Genomic DNA, 20,544 nt, shown 5'->3' with positions numbered 1-20,544 from the left:
AATATGTTTTTTTGAAAGCGTTTTCCCGAAAGACTAACTGTTTTTTAAATAACAAATATTGTAATATTAGAGGGGCGTTTTCACCCTCTTGGAATTTGAGATTCGAGAAACCCCTCCTTATCAAACCTCTACACCCCACAGTCAATCAAAAATCAGCTTTAAACGTCAAGCAGTTTAAGCAGAATCGTGATTACTCAATGGTCATATTTTATGAAACACCCTGTATAAATTTATAAAAAACCTTAAAATATGTAAAACAACAAAATAAAATATACGTGTTTAAGAGTTTTTCCGAAAAGCTCACCGGTTTTTATATAAAAAAATATTTTAATGTTTGAGGGATAGTTTCACCCTTAGTTTCACCCCCTTAGAATTCGAGTTTCGAAAAATCCCTTCTTATCGAATCTCTACACCGTAAAGTCAATCTGTTTTCCAAAAATCAGCTTTTTACGTCAAGCGTAAGAAAAAAATATTCATTAATTATTCTTAACATTTATATTAAACGAAAATGTTAAGTATTTTAAGATTTTGATTTCAAAAGAGTCAATATGAAAACAAAATACTTACTGTAAAACTCTGTAATACATATTAATAAGATTTATACAAAATATTCAAATTCCTTACGAAATATAAAGCAGAAAATACACACCAAAATATTCTAAGGGATATTTATGGACCAAAACATGAGGAAATAATTTATTACACTAAATATACCCTATAAATTCAAATAATGTCCTTTTTATGATAAAGGTAGACATTTACTAGGCAATTATTCTGAAAACACACCTTTAATAATACAGCGTGTTGGATACGGTATAACTTGTTATCTCATATAAATTTTCTATTGTATATCTAATACAACAATGGTTATTGGTATTTTAAAACTTTGCGTACAAATGGAAGAACGGTAATGGAAGTAGCATAAGAATTGAGTGAGTAAATATCCAAACAGAAGAAAGTATCACTTAAAATGATTGAATTTAAACAGTAAATGTACTGCTAAATACAATAAAAGTAAAATTATGGATGAGTGAATGCCCTCTTCAGTCAATTCAACACACTTCTTATTAATATAATACCGCTAAGAACATGATTAGTATTCAGGAAGTGATGCCAAACTTTTAAGGAAGCGCATGGGGTACTAAAGATCTTCAAAATTCATTAAAATCATGACAAAGTCTTAATATACATATTTTGTATAAGATTTGTATCTTTAATAAATTCAATATAGGACTCTATTACTGAGATTTGTCTTTTATATTTAGTATATAGAGGTAGAAAAAAGCAGTAGATAACTTTTAAACGCTCTTGTTTTTCTAAATATTCTCCAATTCTGAAAGCAGTTATTCCACTCGCTTGTTGGTACCTTCAAATTTATGTTTTTGAAGGCGTTGACTCCATTTTCTGGATTGGAACCTTTGACCACGCAGTCAATTCTTAATTTTTGGAAAAGTAAAAAAGTTGTTAGGAGTTAGGTTGGTACTATATGGAGTAGGGTCCAAGAATTCTATGTTTTCTTGCTTTTATAACTCAATTGTTTTTCGAGCTGTGTAAGTTGCATTGTCTGGGTGGAGGATCATTGGCGGAACTTGGTGTAGAAGAGGTTTTATATTTCACAGAAAAATAATCTTGTATGAATTGTCTAAAGTAGGTACCCACCTCTAGATAAACGGATGAGCTCGGATCGAAGGTACTGTCCACCTCCTTGAAGCTGGCGTTGACGTGAGGTAACCGGTGCAGCCATTCGGCGAGCCTTGGGGGCCGGTAGACGTCATCGGAACGGGCGCCCATGACGTAATGGAAGCGACCGGGAGCGGCGGGGCGAGGGGCAGCCCACGCCGCCTATACCATCGTTGCTTGGGTCGGGGTAGAGACGAAGGTTGAGTGGTACAAGTATAAACGAATCTGAAAAAGAAAATTACCTATTAAACATATTGTAAGAAGATTATAATCTGTTATAGCACTGAGTCGAGTGCGCATAAAGGCGGCTTTTGAAGACTCGCTTACTTACCAAACATTTTTTATTGACTTAGAGGGTTCGGCGATAGTGCGTCGTAACTCCTATAATAAATAACTTAGAAATGTTGTATAGATGCCCAAAGGACTATTGCCGGACCCTGTATACGAATAATAAATGTTTGCCAAATATACGAGTCGTCTGAGCGGGTCATAAGAGAAGGCTACCAAAAGATGGTAACATACGATCGAAAAAAAAATGGCGTCAAAGACCGCTGGGGAGTAACAATCGATGATAATTTTAGGGACGTCAAGCCCTAGACGTCATTAACTTGGCCAGTACTCTTCTTTGTTCTTTTATTTAGTACGTCTTACGTTCAATTCTTTTTTAATCTTTTTATAACAAATGTTAATTTTTGACAAGTTTCATGTCAATTTTTAGTAAATTACGTCTAGAGATTGACCTCATCAAAAAATTGCCATTGAAAGTTACTCTTTTCTTGTAAATTGTTACCATCTATATAGCCATTAAATAACCATTTAGTGATGAGCAAATAGAAGACCAAAACTTCCCATGGTCTTACAGTCTATAATAATAGTAGTCGTGGTTCTGAGGCAGGATTGCAGGACTGCAGGACCCAGCCTTGGTCTTGATCTTCAATCAGAGCAAGACTCTTACAAGTCTTGGACTTTTTTGATAGATTTTAACTAGAAACAATTGAAGGGGTGGCTGCAATAACCAGGCAGCTCCACTTTTTTTACGAAAATAAGATTTTTACTGAACTGCCCTTTAAAAAATAGTCCAATCGTTCCCTGCAACAATAAGATAACTCCATTTAGCAGTACATAAATGACAACGTTCTTTGGAGCTAACTTGCTTTCAGTTTGCAGCAAAAACTAGGATAGCTCCTGGGAGATGTTTGCAGCAAGCAAAATTTCTTAAAATGGAGCTGCCTGGTTATTGAAGCCACCCCTTCAATTTCTACAATTTTTTTAAGAACATCAATTTTTTGACATCGTCTGTCGATATCTTCCAGTACTCGTAGGGAAGAGTATAGAACGTGTATTGTGTAGACACAAATCATATTGAAATCTGCTTGCTATAACTAAATAATAAAACAAACGCCCCACACTGTAATGTACTACAATATTAAATACGATGTTTAATAGCTGACTTGCTCTAATAGGTGCAAACCGCCACACAGTGCTTCGTCCCATGGACAAAAATCAAAAAATAAGTTAAAATTTACTAATATCTGAATATATAATTTTATACTTATAGCAATGTTCAACCACCCTGTATATTATTTTTCATAAGCAGCGTTTTTGTTAGCAAATATTTTCACTAAAAATAAATTTTGCGATCATTATCTCATCAGTGAAAAGAATAACATTCATAGTAGTTCTGTATATTATGGAGTTAAACGGGTACGTACTTAATTGAAAGCCACTATGGATATTGTTAAACAAGGTATGTACTTTAAATTTATTTCTAAACAAGTTCGTGATTGTTTAGTTTTTATTTATTTTTTAAGATGATTCTTAAATGGGTATAAAAATTTTACATTTTCAAACTTCAAAAGGCATTTAAAAAAACATATCAAAACATATCGTATTTATTAAATATTTTTGTTGCCATATTCATACACTTTTATTTTTGTATAGTTCACCTGCGTCTGCTTGCGACGAACTTTATTTTATAATACTTTTCAGATGGAGTAAGATTGATAAGCAATGCCGATCTGGCTAATACTTGGCTTGATCATAAGGACAAGAACTCAAAATTATTAGTATTTCAAAAAATATGTTCTTATTAGATATTGATGAACCTTCCAGTCAAATGAGACACCACTTGTGCCTGAAAAAGTCCACTATGTTGGAGCGAAACGTCGAATAAAAAAAGTGTCCATCTTTCAGTTTATTATAAAATCTCATACCCAAGAAAAGGAAAAAATAATATATGCATATGGTCTATTAAAGAGGTAACTATTAACATCCGAACCCCTCATACCGACAAAATGAACAGTAACAACGCGAAAAAGTAACATATTAGAAAATGATGTACAGAAATATCTTATATGTGAGGATACTTCATCTACCTGTGATTTAGATACTATAAATTTAGAAGATTCTGTCAGCAGTGATTCTCCTGAATCAGAGTAGTTACGATCTATGCATTTTGTTGTCCTAAAGTAAATTTATAGTATCTTAATTTTTTTTTTAATTAAATATAACATTAATGTTTCTTTTTCATTAAAGAAAAACATTTTTATCTTATATTAGGCTTATATTGTAGGAATCATGTTCTAATGTTATTTCAATTCTTTTTTATCACAGGAATTTATTTAATACTTACACCGTTTTCATACTATAACTTATTATTTGCTTAGATGGAACACAGCTCCAACATTATTATTATTTATAAGATTTTTTTTTCATAAACGTGGGACTAAGAACATCATCATTTAGTACAATGAGAGTACTCATCATTTGTGTCAAATAAACCTAGTTTGAATAAATTGCTTACAATAAAAGAGAAGTTTTGGATTTTTGTCCTCTAGAGCCATATGTTCGAAGCACTGTGCGCCAGTTCGGCAAAATTACTGAACTGCGCCTAATTACATTCATGCTAACTTCTAAAGTACATTCAAATGCCATTAGGTACAGAATAAATTTAATCTGCACCATAATATGTTTACTACACCAACGCTTTATCTGATAACTATTTATAGAGCTGTGAATCGCCTTGTTAAATAATATACACAATATTTATACACAAAATACTAATTTCTGCAATAATTACCTAACCTAACTTTACAATAATTTATTACTCACACTCTTGCTGCAGCTTCTGTCTTTTATATTATTGAATGTGTCATATAATCGAAAAATAGCAAATGGTTTAAAAATTACAATCTATCACATTCACTATACATATAATTTTATATATAAAATAAATTTTAATTTTTTCCAGCAAAATAAAATAATCTCAAAAAAAACTAAATAAAAATCATAAATATTTATATAGGTGAGTCTTAAATAAGTGCAAATATTTTTAGAAGTGGGATATTTCAAACCCAGAAACTGTGTTTTGCAGTAATACTAGTTTGAATTTACTCACTTTGCTGAGAAATGCGTATACGATAACTATTTTTTAACGAATAATACACGAATTTAGAATTTCCCATGAATATGATGTTTTTGGTTAAAATTTCCTTTTTCAATCTGGATCTCGAAATTTCCCATGATTCGGATACTTCCTACGAGTGGGCATTTGGCATCACTTTTTTTGCGGCACTAAAAGGGAAGCAAAAACAGAAATAATTCGGTGGCTCTCAAAATTTTTTAAAAATATATTTTAATTTGAAAAACGGTAAAGAAGAAATATGTTTATTTTATCGAGATCTACCAATTATCTAATACATCTCTTATCCACAACAACGTACATGTTTGCCCAATGTTGAGTACATGTTGTGGTTAACGTGTTGTACACGTAAAAGACAAGTATGTGGAGATCTGCAGTAATGACAGACGATGCACAGAAGCAGAATTCGTTAGGTATGAATTAATTGAAAATACGTTAGGTTAGGTTGTCTACAACCTCTATCAAGATCAATAATTATTTTCAAAATGAATACACTATAATGTTTTCATTGCTCATTTTAATGATTAAACCCGGATTAAGTTCATAAAGTTGGATTAGATTGAAATACGGACTGCAAGTACTGCAAGTACTTTTTTTAATTAGTTCTGAACTTCCTGACCTTAAATCTGAATCACCCTATATATTTAATTTAATTTTTTCGGCATATGTATTTGAAAAGGAAAAAATATCGTTCTTATTGTCCTAATCAATATTTTACATTAGGATTGTGCAATATAATTACCTAATGTAGTAGGCTAATGGCGTACCTAATGGTTGTTATTAATTAATTAACTGTACTAAAACCTTCATCATGTTTTACAAATTTAATTAGAGAATGGGCATAACGCGTTTATGTTAATTTAACAATAACATGTACTGGTATTATTAGTTACACAGTGGTGTTCGTCCTTTTATTGTCTTTAAACTATATACTAAAACAAAATTATCAAGAGCGAAAACAGTTCAATAAAAATCCTTACTTTTGAAATCAATAAAAACTATGCCAAAACAAAGTAAATGAAAATACTTGTTATTCATATAAATAAGTTTATGTCTGAAACTCTTTAACAGTAGAGTTAGAATGAGAATGAGTGGAAGGAAGTTAATCACCGCGACCTTAAATATCTATTGTGTCCACCTTTCTCGAGTTATAACTCATCATACATGGGGATTTCTGTTGTAGGGGGTATTTGCCATCCTAACCAAACCTAGAAGAGCTACCTACCAAACCTGATCCTATCAAACCTAACCTAACCTAACAACCCTTTGTCCTTCGAGGAGTGGGCATTACCTCCTACGAAGGTGTACACCCTTCCACGGTCTACAGCTCAAGTATCCTTGAGGTGGAGGTTGGGGGATCTGTAACCATTTTCTCCACCTATTTAACATTGTCTCTTCTTAGACCTCATACCGGTGTTGTCCCGGATCTATAATAGAGAATATATATTTTTTCTCTATTGCCTGGATTTGAGGTCACCTGGACCTGACCATGGTCCTGCTCCCTCGAGTTGATGACTCGCCAACTCGATGTTCTTACAAAATTCAGGCAAAGCTGTGTTCTACACCGCAAGGGTTAGTCGGTCCATTTCCACACCACACAGACTCCCGAATGTAGAAGTAAGTAAGGGACACGAGAATACAAGTTGCCTCCTGGTGCCCCAGTGTTGAAACCAGTAGCGGCTAGTCTTCTATCTAGCAACGTATCCCTTTGACCTGGTTCCGCCATCATAGGATTTAGTTCTTTAGTGTTCTCCTCTTGGTCCGGGCGGTTAAGCTAAGACCCCCATACCCTCTGCCCGTGATACAGGGCCAAAGACAGTAGAGGGTGCCTGGTATGATGGACATTGTAGTCCCATCGGCATCGTTATACGTCTTGGTGCAATTCCTTGACCACCACACTACAGCCAGGGACAAGACAGTAAGATAATCCTTAGATCCAGCCAAAGTGCCAGAGGAGATTCCCACTAGGTCACGCATCTCCTAGAGGAATGACGCTTAGTAAAAAATATAAAAAATACCATGTCCGGTCGACATCAAAATAGTCTAATATTAAGAGAACAAAACTATTCTGTTTTATTTTTGATACTCTCAATTCTGATAGCATAAGTCATTAAGTGCAGTAAGGAATAAGAATTATTTTTGTAATAAATTATTTTTAGCACAATCATATATTATGCTAGACATAATGTTAATTTAACATGATACATGAAATAAAAAACATATCAAATTATATTAAAATAGTTTTCTTACTTTTTAGGGTTCCGTACCCAAACGGTAAAAACGCGGGAACCCTATTACCCTTCTATTACTAAGACTTCGCTGTCCGTCCGTCACAAAGGTTTATGAACCGTTATAGCTAGACAGTTGAAATTTTTACAGATAATGTATCTATGTTGCTGCTATAAGAACAAATACTAAAAATAGAATTAAATAAATGTTTATAAATAAAAAAGTACTTTCACTAAACATTATCTTTTAAGTAAAAATTTTACATAGAATCTTTCAAGTCCTCGGTGGCCGCGTGGTTAAAGGCGTTAGGATTTTACGCTGCTATGACGTTGGAACCGTAGTAAGGCAATTTCGAATCCTAGTCAAGGCGACTTTTTTTAGTCATTTTTTTTTATTTTTACATATTTATTTTCACTTTTTACATATTTATTATTGATTAATACAATTTTTAGTAATGTGTTTCTTCATTTTTTTTTAAATTGCTTATACGCGCATTCAAAATTTCAGCTAAATCGGAAAAAAGTTTATAATAATATAGTGTCTAATGTTGTATAGATAATGAATGGTACGGAACCCTTCGTGCGCGAGTCCGACTCGCACTTGACCAATTTTTTAAGAACTTTTGAATTAGTGGCAATGACTAATAGCGTATCTCATATATATGTTAAACAATCAATTGAACGACATAAAGAACGAAATTATTTTCCAAAACAATAAATACGTATAGCTTTTTCCAGTACATTTAACAAAACAAATTACCTTACGCGCCCGTGAAAAGAATGGAACGGTTCGATTAGGAAGCGGCATATCATGAATATACATCGTGAAGACAAAATAAAAAGAACCGGCGAAGAATAATAGTTTTCATTTTTAATACCTCGCTGACAAGATAGGTCGTTGTACAGGAAGTCTTTTTTATTTCTATTATTATCGGTACGTTTGTCGACACTGTTCATATTGAACTGGGCGAGACAGGAATGACAAATTCATAAAAGTTTACAGCGATTACCGTTTTATTTCGTGAACCATAACAAAGAATCTTTCTTGTTTCCTAGAGGAAGTTTTTTGACATTTTCATTATTTTATACACTGTCATACAATAATCATACAAAAAATACAACATAACAGGTTTACATATGTTTGGCAAGGTTCAAAAACTGTCATTTGTAAAACAAGTCACTGCCAGAGTTCTATGTTTAAACACTTTTTCATATTTTAGTGTAATTTATTAGCAGTCTACTAACAAAAAATATACTTCATTTCAATTCAATTTAAAAATAAGTTCCTTTCTGTACTACCCGTCGTCATATTCAAACTTCATAACGAAAACATCTGAAGTATCATTAAGATTATTATACAGGGTGAGTCTTATGGGTAAGTAATAAAGGGTACTCTCAGGGTAAGTAAATGCAAATATATTTAGAGGTGGTATACTTCGACCCCAGAAACACGTCTATGAGGTTATTTTCGCGAAAAAAAAGGCTGTACTTAAACTGCCGTTAAACGGTAGCTTACTAAAATGCCGTTAATAGGTATGACGTCGTTGATGTGACGCACTTGACGGCTTTATAAAATATAGGAATTTTATAAGGACTAACCAACGCTATCTACCCCACCAAATAACCAACTTAACCAACGGAACTAACCTCGACACTGATAAAAAAATATAAAAAACAAATATAAATTAGTAAAAACCAACCAACCCCACCAACTAACCAATAAATTAACACCCTCCAAATAATCACGCTAACCAACCCGCCAAATAACTAAACCATTTCAACCAAAAAGAGTGAAACCAATGCAATAAGATCACGCTATAAGCAAAAAAATATATAAAAAAGTCTTGGTCGGCGTGAGGTTTGAACCACGGCCCATTCGTTCACGAAGCGATAGCCTCAGCCACGGAGCCACAGGTGCCATTGCAAAATGCTTATAGCTAGGCATTACTTTCCGCCGACATGAACGACGTCACAATATCTATTAACGGCATTTTAGTAGGCTACCGTTTAACGGCTGTTTAAGTACATCGAAAAAAAAATGAAAATTTTCTGTTTCGAAAACAAAATTTTAAATTTTTAATTTTCACTTCAAAAACGTAATACTTTGACAATACCGAATGCGTCTCAAAAGTGGCTCACCCCTATAACCTTGTTATTTTTTAGATTTGGTATGTTTTAATATGACATAAATTGGTATTGACTGACGTATCCAATTGTTTTCGGTGACTTCCGGTTTCACCGGAAATGACTTCAACTTTTGATTTTTAAATGGCACCCTCGGTATTTTTTTACTTTATTCCATAGTAAATTACACTCTGAATCTAATGACATATCATATGTCAACTTTTGATATAGTTACTCAAAAATAAATTGTATTTTAAATTTCAATCTAGAGTGCCGCGGCTGTGTTAAAAACACTAAATTTTAATCAAGGAGCCTTGGAAAAATACATTTTATCGTCTAATGTTTTTAGAGTCTTGTCCTGGCCGTCTAAAAGATGCCCAAATCGTATTTTTAATCATATCTCAATTTTTTCAAATGGAACGACGATGGCTCATTAGTATATTTGGAAAAAGAATGTTTTTACGAATAATTTGATACCACACACTTGGTATATCGAGTAAATTGTCGTTATAAGCCGCATGTTACAATTTCAAATAAACCCTATGCGAAAATGTGAAAAGTTGACATGTGATATGTCATTCCATTCAAAGTGTCATTTTCTATCGAATAAAGTAAAAAAATACCGAGGGTGCCATTTAAAAATCAAAAGTTGTAATCATTTCCGGTGAAACCGGAAGTGACCGAAAACAATTGAATACGTCAATCAATCCCAATTTATGTCATATACGAACATACCAAATCTCGTTTATTTATCTGAAAAAATAAAAAAGTTATAGGGGGTGAGCCACTTTTGAGGCGCACCCGGTATATCAGCTATACAATATGTCCCCGGATTGTCTTTACAAGAGGAAAAACTTTCTTATTATTGACATTTTGAGAAAGACGCATTCTTCATAAAAAAATTTGCTTGTATTAAAATTGTTAATCCCGTTTATAATTTTCCAAATTTAAACACTGTTTTAGAGAACATTTAAAAAACACATAAAAATATATTTCAATATTTTCCTAAAAAAAAGTCTTAAAGTTCTAAAAATAAAAAGGCGTTTCTATTCCAATATCATTTAGATTTCATTCTTTGATAGATGGTTATTATTAATTTCCATTAACGTCATATTTTTTACTGTTGTTAAAGTATCACATTTTCCGATAGCTATTATTACCCTACCCTATCCGTAAAAATGAACTAAATAAATTTTGTATTTCTTTAACATTTTAAAACAGCAAAAAATATGTCGTTAATTAAATTTCTATCAATAACAATCTTGGAAAGAATGAAATCGAAATGATTTTACCATAGAAACACCTTTTGATTTTTAGGACTAAAAAATTCAACTGTTTTCATGTTATTTCAAATTTTCTCTAAAACGACATGGAAATTTGGAAAAGTATAAACGGGATTAGCCATTTTAGAACAGACAAATTTTTTTATAAAGAATGCATTTTTCTCAAAATGTCAATAGTAAAAAAACGTTTCCTCTTGTAAAGACAATCCGGGAACATACTGTAAAAATACCTATATTATGTATAGTAGATTAAATTTAGAGAAAATAAAACTGAAAAATCCAGCGGTTCTTGAAAAAGTTCTTTTATCAAGATCTACCAGCAGGCCTGGATTAAGGGGGGGGCTATGGGGGCTATAGCCCCAGGCCCCGTCATTGAGAGGGGCCCCCGAATCAGGAGAATTTAATCGATATTAGTTAAATGAAAATGTACATAGGTATTTAGTCTTATTAAATATATTGCAATATATTGCAACAGACAACTTGTTATTCTCATAATGTTAAAAACACTGACTCTTCTTCTTTTTTTTTGGGCGGCAACACACTTTCCCCAAAAAATATCAAGAGTGCTGCATAGACAATGGCTCGTTCTTCTTTTTAAATTTTTCGGGATGGATGAATTACCGAAAGCCGAAAGCGCTAGGGGAATTACTCAGATTAGAATCCTCTTTTTATTCTATTTGATTAGTAATTTTGCATAGCGCATCTATGAAGTAAGCGATTGCGAATAATAGATTTAAGAAAACAAGAACAATAATACGTTTTTAACTGTGTAGTGTATACCAGTATTTTAAAAAATATCATGTAGCAGAAAATATCTTAGTGGATCTGCTAAACGTAAGGTAGGAATCAGTTTTAGCCTTATTATGCATTTACTTGATATGATCATTTATATAATAATTTTGGTATTGACAATTAAATTAATAATAACTTTCTTAAGTTTTCTTCTTTTAAAAATAAGCGCATTAATATATTATAAGTACCTTGGTATTTACACCCTCTTTGCTTGCACCCCTTTGACGGCACTATCACCCTTAAAATAATTTTAAATGGAATAGGGGGTCGAGTGATACCTTGTTTTAAAGGTCTTTTGAGTCTTTTTATATCTGTAGAGTTTGAAGTCTCTATTGCCATTCGCGTTGAATGGTAACGCCACTACTTTTTAAATAAAATTAATATTGTTTTTGAAATCCCCATTCAATTTACAACATATTTTATTTCTTGACTTTTTTTATCCGACGCACCATTTTTGCGTAAAAAAATAAACACCATTTTCATGCATAACCAAATCGCTAAAATGTTACCATAAATTTAAATAGCAAAATTTGTAAAACGGCAAATTTAAGTTTAAAAAGATTTTTTATTTTCCAAAAACTTCTTTCTATGAACATAGTACGAACTATGTTCAACCAAAACTAAATTATTGTCGTTTTTCAAATTTTACCATTAAAATTTCATTACCATTTTAGCGATTTGGTCACATGTATGAAAATGGTTTTTATTATTTCAAGCGAAAACGGTGCAATAATATTCAATTCAATAATATTTTGGTATTATAGTAAATAGTATAGTAGTGGTATAATAGATATTAAAAAAGATCGATTTTTTTTCTTAAAAGTTTAACACCCTGTATTTTGAAAACGACGCATTTCCGACCATCAGGCTGCATCCACACTATCCTAAAAACGGCGTATCGGCGTAACGACCTTGAATAGATGTCCAGTAATTCTATTGGCTGAAAAATTCATCTGTCAGAAATTTTATCTGTCAAAAATTTCTGCCAATAGAATTACTGGAAATCGATTCAAGGTCGTTACGCCGTTACGCCGATACGCCGTTTTCAGGATAGTGTGGATGCACCCTCAGTGTCCCATCTCAAAACGTTTATTTTGGCGAGATCTACCAACCTTTAGATTTTGGTACAATAGATTCGGAACACTCTGTATATTTAAATCTACGAAAACTTAGATTTTTTAATTTAAAAAAAAATAGAAAACGATATTTTAAATTAATTTAAGATATAAGAAGAAAACTTTAAAATTGCCTAAAGTAACAGACTTTTTTAGTATTTGCAAAACCCCTTCAACGTCAAATTCTGAGTTGAATAAACACCAAGATCATGAACTGCCTTCCTGTTCAACTTCAAGCAATATTAGTTTAAGTGAAAATAACAGCAATGAGGAAAAATAATCCGACCTGGGGGGCCCCAAGGGTAGCACCTAGCCCCGGGCCCCCTAGGACCTTAATCCGGCACTGTCTACCAGCCCCGAAAGTATCTGCACTTATTTAAGACTCATCCTGTATAGTATACTAAAGTTTATTTTAGTTACATAGTTATCACATTGTATCTGTATGCAAAGTGATAACCTTGATTTTGCAAAAAATGTTTGACGCCATACCATTAAATATCTCAATTGTGTGCCGGTATAAACAAAATATATTGATTTAAACAAAATCGATAATAAATTCGATTAAACCCTTTCGGTGTCACTGCAGTTAGTTTACTATTAATAATATAAATAATTTTGGTATTGTTTACGTTTTGTTGCAATTAATATTATCAAAGAGATAATAGACAAAATTCAAAAAATATTTTATAAACATTTTAAAGTTCGAATTTTGGTTGCATTATGTTTGAGAACCAATTTAAAAAATCAATTTTTATATTATGTATTATTACCTTAATTATTTTAATGAATCTTAATAATTTTAATAAAATGTTAATTATAAATTTAATATCTTCACTGATAACCCACTTAACATTTGAATGACAAATATGTAAGTCATTAAGAAAAAATTACGAAACTGACTTGTCATAAAACAACTTGACAAGTACTTTGAGGTCATGGTCAAGTACAATAAATAAAAATATGTATAACTAAAAGCACAAAAAGTAATAGCATGTGTAACAGAACTAGCTGTAAGTACATATACCGGGTGTTTTTAAAAAGTGGCTCACCGGCTCACTTAACTTTTTAATTATTCAGATCAAAAAGAGATTTGGTATGTTAGTATATGACATAAATGAGGATTGAGGACGTATGGCGCATTTATGATTAAATCATCATTTAGATTCGTTCATTTCCTGTATCACCGGAAATGGCTACAACTTTTGATTTTTAAATGGAAGTCTAGGCTTTTTTACGCTATTTGATAGAAAATTACAAACAACATTAAAAACATTTTCAACCGAAAAAATTCCATTTTAAATTTCAATCTAGGGTCCATGGTCATAAATGCAACAATTTGACTCGAAATACCAAGTCTGTGGTACCAAATTATTCGTAAAAAAAATATTTTTCCAAATATGTCAATGAGACAATGAGCCACCCTCGTTTCATTTGAAAAAATTGAGATATGACTAAGAATACAATTTTGGCATCTAATCATAATAACATCATAAAAAGAAAAAAAGAAAATTCAGTCCCAGCCTTAAATATGGGTCTTAGTAATCCCATTAATCCCATTAAAATTACACACTAAATTTAAAAACTATACAAGAGATGAAGGAAGTAATATGCCATACTCTAAGTTTGAGATACATTATAAAAAAATCAAAAATCAAAAAAGTAAAATTTTGGTCCGGATTGTGTTTAACCCTGTATAATAAAGTATGTTTGTGGTAAAAACAACAAATCGAAACAGAAAATATGAAAAATTTCGTTTCTTACTCTGGAATTAGTAAGATTTTTTGTATACATCCTGTATAAATACGACAATTTCAATTATTGACTCACCAATAATACTTAATATTCCTCTTTTTGCTCAAGTTCATGCTTCTTAGCTTTTCCTCATGAAAAACCATTTTAACACAAAATGACATAAGTTTTGCAACTATGGCAAAAAAGTAAACAAACTTTAGAAAACTGAACATGTTTGCCACCAACAAACAAACAAACTTATCACCGAAAGCTATAACACAATTTTGCAATGTACCCGGACAAGAGTAAATCAAAACTAAACAAATTCACAATGACAACAAACTCGGGCACGAAGAACTTGATAAAATATATTTTATTAAAGTACTACCAGTACTACTGCACTCAAAGGACTAGATACAATTGATAATAAAATGTTGCCACATTTATCCCAGAAATAAAAAATATACACTTTAACTTTACAGCGCCACTAGTATGTAACAATAATGTATAATGTGTAATAATGATATAATACCAACTCTAGAATCAGAAGAATATTAATTGTTTTATAAAAAACAAACATACAGTAATAAATATTCAATTCAACAGTGTTGGGAACTTTAAAGAAAATAGTTAAAAAGCGGCAACATTGTACAAAGAGTACGAGGTCTAGTGCACGTGAACCCGACTGAAAAAAAAATAGAATTATGTTGTTGACAACAACAATAGGAAGGAATATTACCTCCTATCTTTCTAGATCATTGTTATTGAATTGACTTATTATTTCCTATATCAGCAAGTTGAATAGAGAATCCTGATAAAACAAAATGAGTAATAGATTCATAAAACTAAACACACAATAATTGTTTAAAACAAACTGGGCATTTTTTAATTACCTCTTCATTAATAAAAAATAAAAATTTGATTTCATCTGAGAATGAGATACATTTTGTAATATTACAATACTCCAAAATTTGTAATTTTGCATGGCTTAGAAAAGCTTGCTTTTCTTTTTGTTTGTGCAGGACCTAGTCTTAAGTTTCCTGCTATATATTCTTAGATAATTTAGCTGTTAGCTAGTATCTTTGAAACGGTTTTCCTCGACGCCACTGACGGCATTTTTTAAAAAGAAGAAATTTTTAAAAAGAGTCTATTTATTTTCAGTCGCTTTGCAAAAAGCCTAATCAGAATTTAAGCCGGGGCCCCATCACGCCACACGCCACTCTACGCCATGCCACCCCACGTCATGAAGATCTGGGCGTATGTTTTTTGCGTACACACTAGGCAACACACCACCCCACGTCATCCTAGAAATCCCCCCATCAAGAGAAAGACAATGGTTCGCATACGTAAAACGCATGGAAGAAACCATACATAGCTGAAGGGAAGTTCATGGGTAAGAGACAGCCGGGAAGACCTCCAAAAAGATGGAAAGACAGTTAGCAGTCCAATCTCCCAAGAACTCCTACAGAGGCAACCTTAAAACTAACAGATCGACTAGATGTCAACTAAGAAGAAGAAGATTTAATTATTATACTCTGTAATTCGATTCTGTGTCCAGGGCTTTTTTGTGAAACTTTGCTGTCTTTTTGAATAAAATAAATTTTGTTTTTTATAATAATCATCCTTGGTCACACTCTCATTAACAGAATCATCACTATGTTGTTCTATTTCCTAATTTTTTAAGAAAAGTCCAAGAAATGTTCCTTGGATACTTAAATTTAGGTGTTAGGTATACCAATCCCGTGTAAAATGTTTTGTGCAATCTGACTATTCTTTATTAGACATTTTGAAGAAAGAAAAACAGATAGGCTCTTTTGTAAAATTTCCTTCTTTTATTAATTTAGAATGTCGACGTTTTATAATACGTCAAGTCTTTTTTGCAAAATGCCGAATTAGTCGATACGCCTGCAACAAATATATCTAATAACTAGCGTGTACCAGCGACTTCGTTCGCGTCGAATTAATCATTTGTAATGGTGATGATAAAGCAAAGCAAGAATTTCCATTAACATACAAACTGGATAAAATTTTCTCACATTTATGTCAGCATGAGAAAAAACAATATGGCGATGTTATTATATAACTTAGTAATATCTGAGGGGTAGTTTCATCTCGTTGGAATTTGACTTTCAAAAAATCCGTTTGCCAAAAATAAGCTTTTTACGTCAAGCAGTTTAAGCAGAATCGTGGTTAAGAAATTACCCAACTTTTGGGAACACCCTGTATATTTTTTTTAAAAATTTCAAAATATGTAAAAAAACCAAATAAATTATGCTTGTCCAAGCGTTTTCCCGAAAGACTAACCGTTTTTTAAATAACAAATATTGTAATATTTGAGGGGCGTTTTCACCGTCTTGGAATTTCAGATTCGAGAAACCCCTCCTTATCGAACCTCTACACCCCACGGTCAATCCGTTTGCCAAAAATCAGCTTTAAACGTCAAGCAGTTTAAGCAGAATCGTGATTACTCAATGGTCATATTTTATGAAACACCCTGTATAAATTTATAAAAAATCTTAAAATATGTAAAACAACAAAATAAAATATACGTGTTTAAGAATTTTTCCGAAAAACTTACCGGTTTTTAAATAAAAAATATTTTAATATTTGAGGGATAGTTTCACCCCCTTAGAATCCGAGTTTCGAAAAATCCCTTCTTATCGAACCTCTACACCCTAAAGTCAATCTGTTTTCCAAAAATCAGCTTTTTACGTCAAGCAGTTTAAGCAGAATCGTGGTTAAGAAATTACCCAACTTTTGGTTGTAAGGATAAGTAATAGGGATCGCGTGATTAATCAATGACCAGATTTTTCGAAACACCCTGTATACATTTTTAAAAAATCTTAAAATATGTAAAAAAACAAAATAAAATATACGTGTTTAAGCGTTTATTCGGAAACTTGGCCGTTTTTTAAATAAAAAATATTGTAATATTTGAGGGGTGGTTTCACCCTCTTGGAACTGGAATTTCGAAAAATCCCTTCTTATCGAACCTCTATACCCTAGAATCAACCTGTATGCCAAAATTGAGCTTCTTACGTTGAGTGGTTTGAGCAGGATCGTGATTAATCAGAATGTCAGTCATTTAAGGATTTTATATATTAGTGTAGATTATACTTTGTACGTAGTATATGAGGACAGTTGGCAGTCGACCCATCAAGAACTAACACTGAGGCAACCTTAAAACTGACAGATTGACACATCCGAAATAATTAGAAGAAAAAGAAGTATATGATTTATCGCTAGTCAAAGTTTAATTGTTCTTTAAAAATTTAAAGCTTAATTTCAGTAGTGACATAGGTACTCATCGATCATCAAAATTCTACAGGGTGACAAACTTCAAATTTTAAATTTTAGTTAGTGTTAGGAAATAACTTGTTAGTGTTAGTGTTAACCACAAAAGAAGAAAAATAAAAAAAATCCTAATAATTTCCAATAATAATCCCCATTAATTGGTTCAATAAATGAAAAATAATGATTACTAAAAGTCAAGCGTCTAGTCGTTACCCGTTAATTGACTATCGAGTGAGCTTTAAATGCCTAGATTTTAAAATTGAATGTCTCACATCAAATTTTTGGTCAGCTTCCCACATGGATGGGCTGGCTCTGATCATAATATTCGTTGACGATTTTTGTTTTATATTAATTGAATTGATATAATTTCGATTGCTATGAATGGATTGGCGATTGAAAGGCTTACTTATTTACTTACTGATTTCGAAAGATATATTACCCGAGAGAAAAAAAAAAGAAGATGACAAAATGAAATGAGTACCCGTCAAAAACATAAAATGTAAAAAAATGTCAAATCTCGTAACGCAGTTCTTCCGCAACAAACAGTTGTAAAAACTGATGCAAATTCAACTCAGTTATTTTAGTTAGTGTAGTGTCTATGAAAGCACCTATTCAACAACTTTGTTATAAATTATAATAAAATAAAATGAACATAAATTATATAAAATATAAACAAGCAGAAAGTAGTATCGACTGGGTGAGAAAGAAAATCTAGGAACTAGTGGGGTTGCAGTCGGAAGGGTTTGACAAAGAATTAATACACTTTGTTAATTGTCAACTAACACTGACAATTAACAAAGTGTATTAATTCTTTGTCAAACCCTTCCGACTGCAACCCCACCAGTTCCTAGATTTTCTAAAATATAAACTCTCATATGAAACGAATTTACCTACTAAAATCATACTATATTATTATTTTATATCTCCTCTATTATACTACAAACATTTTCTTTCAAACCTTCAACCATCGACCAGACAAAACAATATTTCGTTAAAGAAAATCCAGAAGCCATCCAGTTTTCACTAAGACTTATTTATATCGCATAATATGAGCTGTCAAGCCATATCGAAAACCGCAAACAACTCAGGCTCAAGTATTAATGCTTCCTTACAACCCACATTATAACAGCTCTTTATCGAAGTATAAAATAGCTATTTATGTAACTAGTACCTAAAATGATGTTTTTTAGGACGAATCATTACTGTTTGCGGACGAGGCGTTAGCCGAGTCCGAAATAGTAGATGAGTCCTAAAAAACATAATTTAGGTACGTGTTACATACACTATTTTTTGTCATACGCTTTTTACAGTTTTTTAGAACGCATATTTGCAAATTTTCCATATTTGAAATTATAATGTTTGAAAAAGTTGGCTTATAAATTCATATCTTAGTAACGAGTTTGTTTATTTCATCGCATTTTGACATGTCATTCGAAATTTGTCACAAAATCACACAAATTCATCAACAATTTTAAAATGTTCCAAAATCCCGAACATATTGCTAATAAGGCCAAAGAAATCGTGTTGGATTTACTTCCTGTGAAGTCTCGTGCCATTTACCAGAAAGAATATGATGTTTTTAATGAATGGAAAGACAAAAATGGCGTATTCGTTGTAAATGAAGATGTATTGCTAAATTATTTCCACGAAAAAGTAAGTACCTAGGTACTTACTTTAAACAAATAACTTAGCTTTTGATATTGTTAGTATTTAATAATTTAATTATAAATATATGTATAATTTTATGTGATTTTGTGACAAATTTCGAATGACAAAATAAAACAACCAAATAACGAATTTAGACATTTTAGTCCATAAAGGTTGCCATGACGACCTTTACGGCCTAGGCCGAAAAAGAAACATTTTACGGACTGAAATGAGTCCGTAAAATAGCTGTTTTTGGGAGCGTATGACAAAAATACATTTTCGAAGGCTATAGACTATAGACCTCCGACGAAATTTAATATAATATACAGTGAAGTTTAAAAGTTACTATTTGATATTAATAAAGGATCTCTAATGGTAATCTGAACATATGTACGTACTTATAGTTGGAATATCATTAATATTTATTGGACCCAAGCTAATAATGGTACTGTTCTACAGAGTTGTACAATTTAAGTGACCATTATTGGTAGCTTTCAACACATAAAAATAGATATAAAGAATGTCCCTGGCCAACATTGCACCCGAATATTCTCGAAAACCAAGCATATAGTACAATAAGTATATCTATACTAATATATAAAATCCTTAAGTGACTCACTGATTAATCACTATCCTGCTCAAACCACTCAACGTAAGAAGCTCAATTTTGGCGTACAGGTTAATTCTAGAGTGTAGATGTTCGCTAAGAAGGGATTTCTCGAAATTCCAGTTTTTCGAAATTCCAATTCACTCCTCAAAGATTACAATATTTTTTATTTAAAAAACGGTCAAGTTTCCGAAAACACGCTTAAACACATATTTTATTTTGTTTTTTTTTTACATATTTTAAGATTTTTTAAAAATGTATACAGGGTGTTTCGAAAAATCTGGTCACGATTCTGCTTAAAGCGCTTGACGTAAAAAGCTGATTTTTGGAAAACGGATTCACTTTAGAGTGTAGAGGTTTGATAAGAAGGGATTTTTCGAAACTCAAATTCTAAGGGGGTGAAACCACCCCTCAAATATTAGAATAATTTTTATTTAAAAACCAGTGAGTTTTTCGGAAAAAAACTCTTAAACACGTATATTTTATTTTGTTGTTTTACATATTTTAAGATTTTTTAAAAATTTACACAGGGTGCTTCATAAAATATGACCATTGAGTAATTACGATTCTGCTTAAACTGCTTGACGTTTAAAGCTGATTTTTGGTAAACGGATTTGACTGT

At 31.9% G+C, this 20,544-nt stretch overlaps 1 protein-coding gene across 2 annotated transcripts in view; it reads right to left on the bottom strand.

The window, feature by feature from the left end:
* Positions 1-20,544, bottom strand: part of LOC115879411 (protein tweety) — a 79,659-nt gene that overhangs the window by 23,337 nt on the left and 35,778 nt on the right. The window contains exons 1-2 of one of the 2 annotated variants that reach the window (XM_030896235.1): positions 14,471-14,696; positions 1,660-1,905 (exon numbers count right to left, since the gene is read on the bottom strand). In XM_030896235.1, the coding sequence (XP_030752095.1) occupies positions 1,660-1,791 (132 nt within the window). In that variant the 5' untranslated portion in view covers positions 1,792-1,905; positions 14,471-14,696. Of the gene's footprint in view, positions 1-1,659; positions 1,906-14,470; positions 14,697-20,544 lie in introns of those variants that run through there. The other variant, XM_030896234.1, reaches the window with a different exon arrangement.

Source organism: Sitophilus oryzae, unplaced genomic scaffold, assembly GCF_002938485.1.
Source record: "Sitophilus oryzae breed Bouriz unplaced genomic scaffold, Soryzae_2.0 scaffold_1576_pilon_pilon, whole genome shotgun sequence".
NCBI classification, from domain to species: domain Eukaryota; kingdom Metazoa; phylum Arthropoda; class Insecta; order Coleoptera; family Curculionidae; genus Sitophilus; species Sitophilus oryzae.
This window is presented reverse-complemented; position numbering and strand designations above follow the sequence as displayed.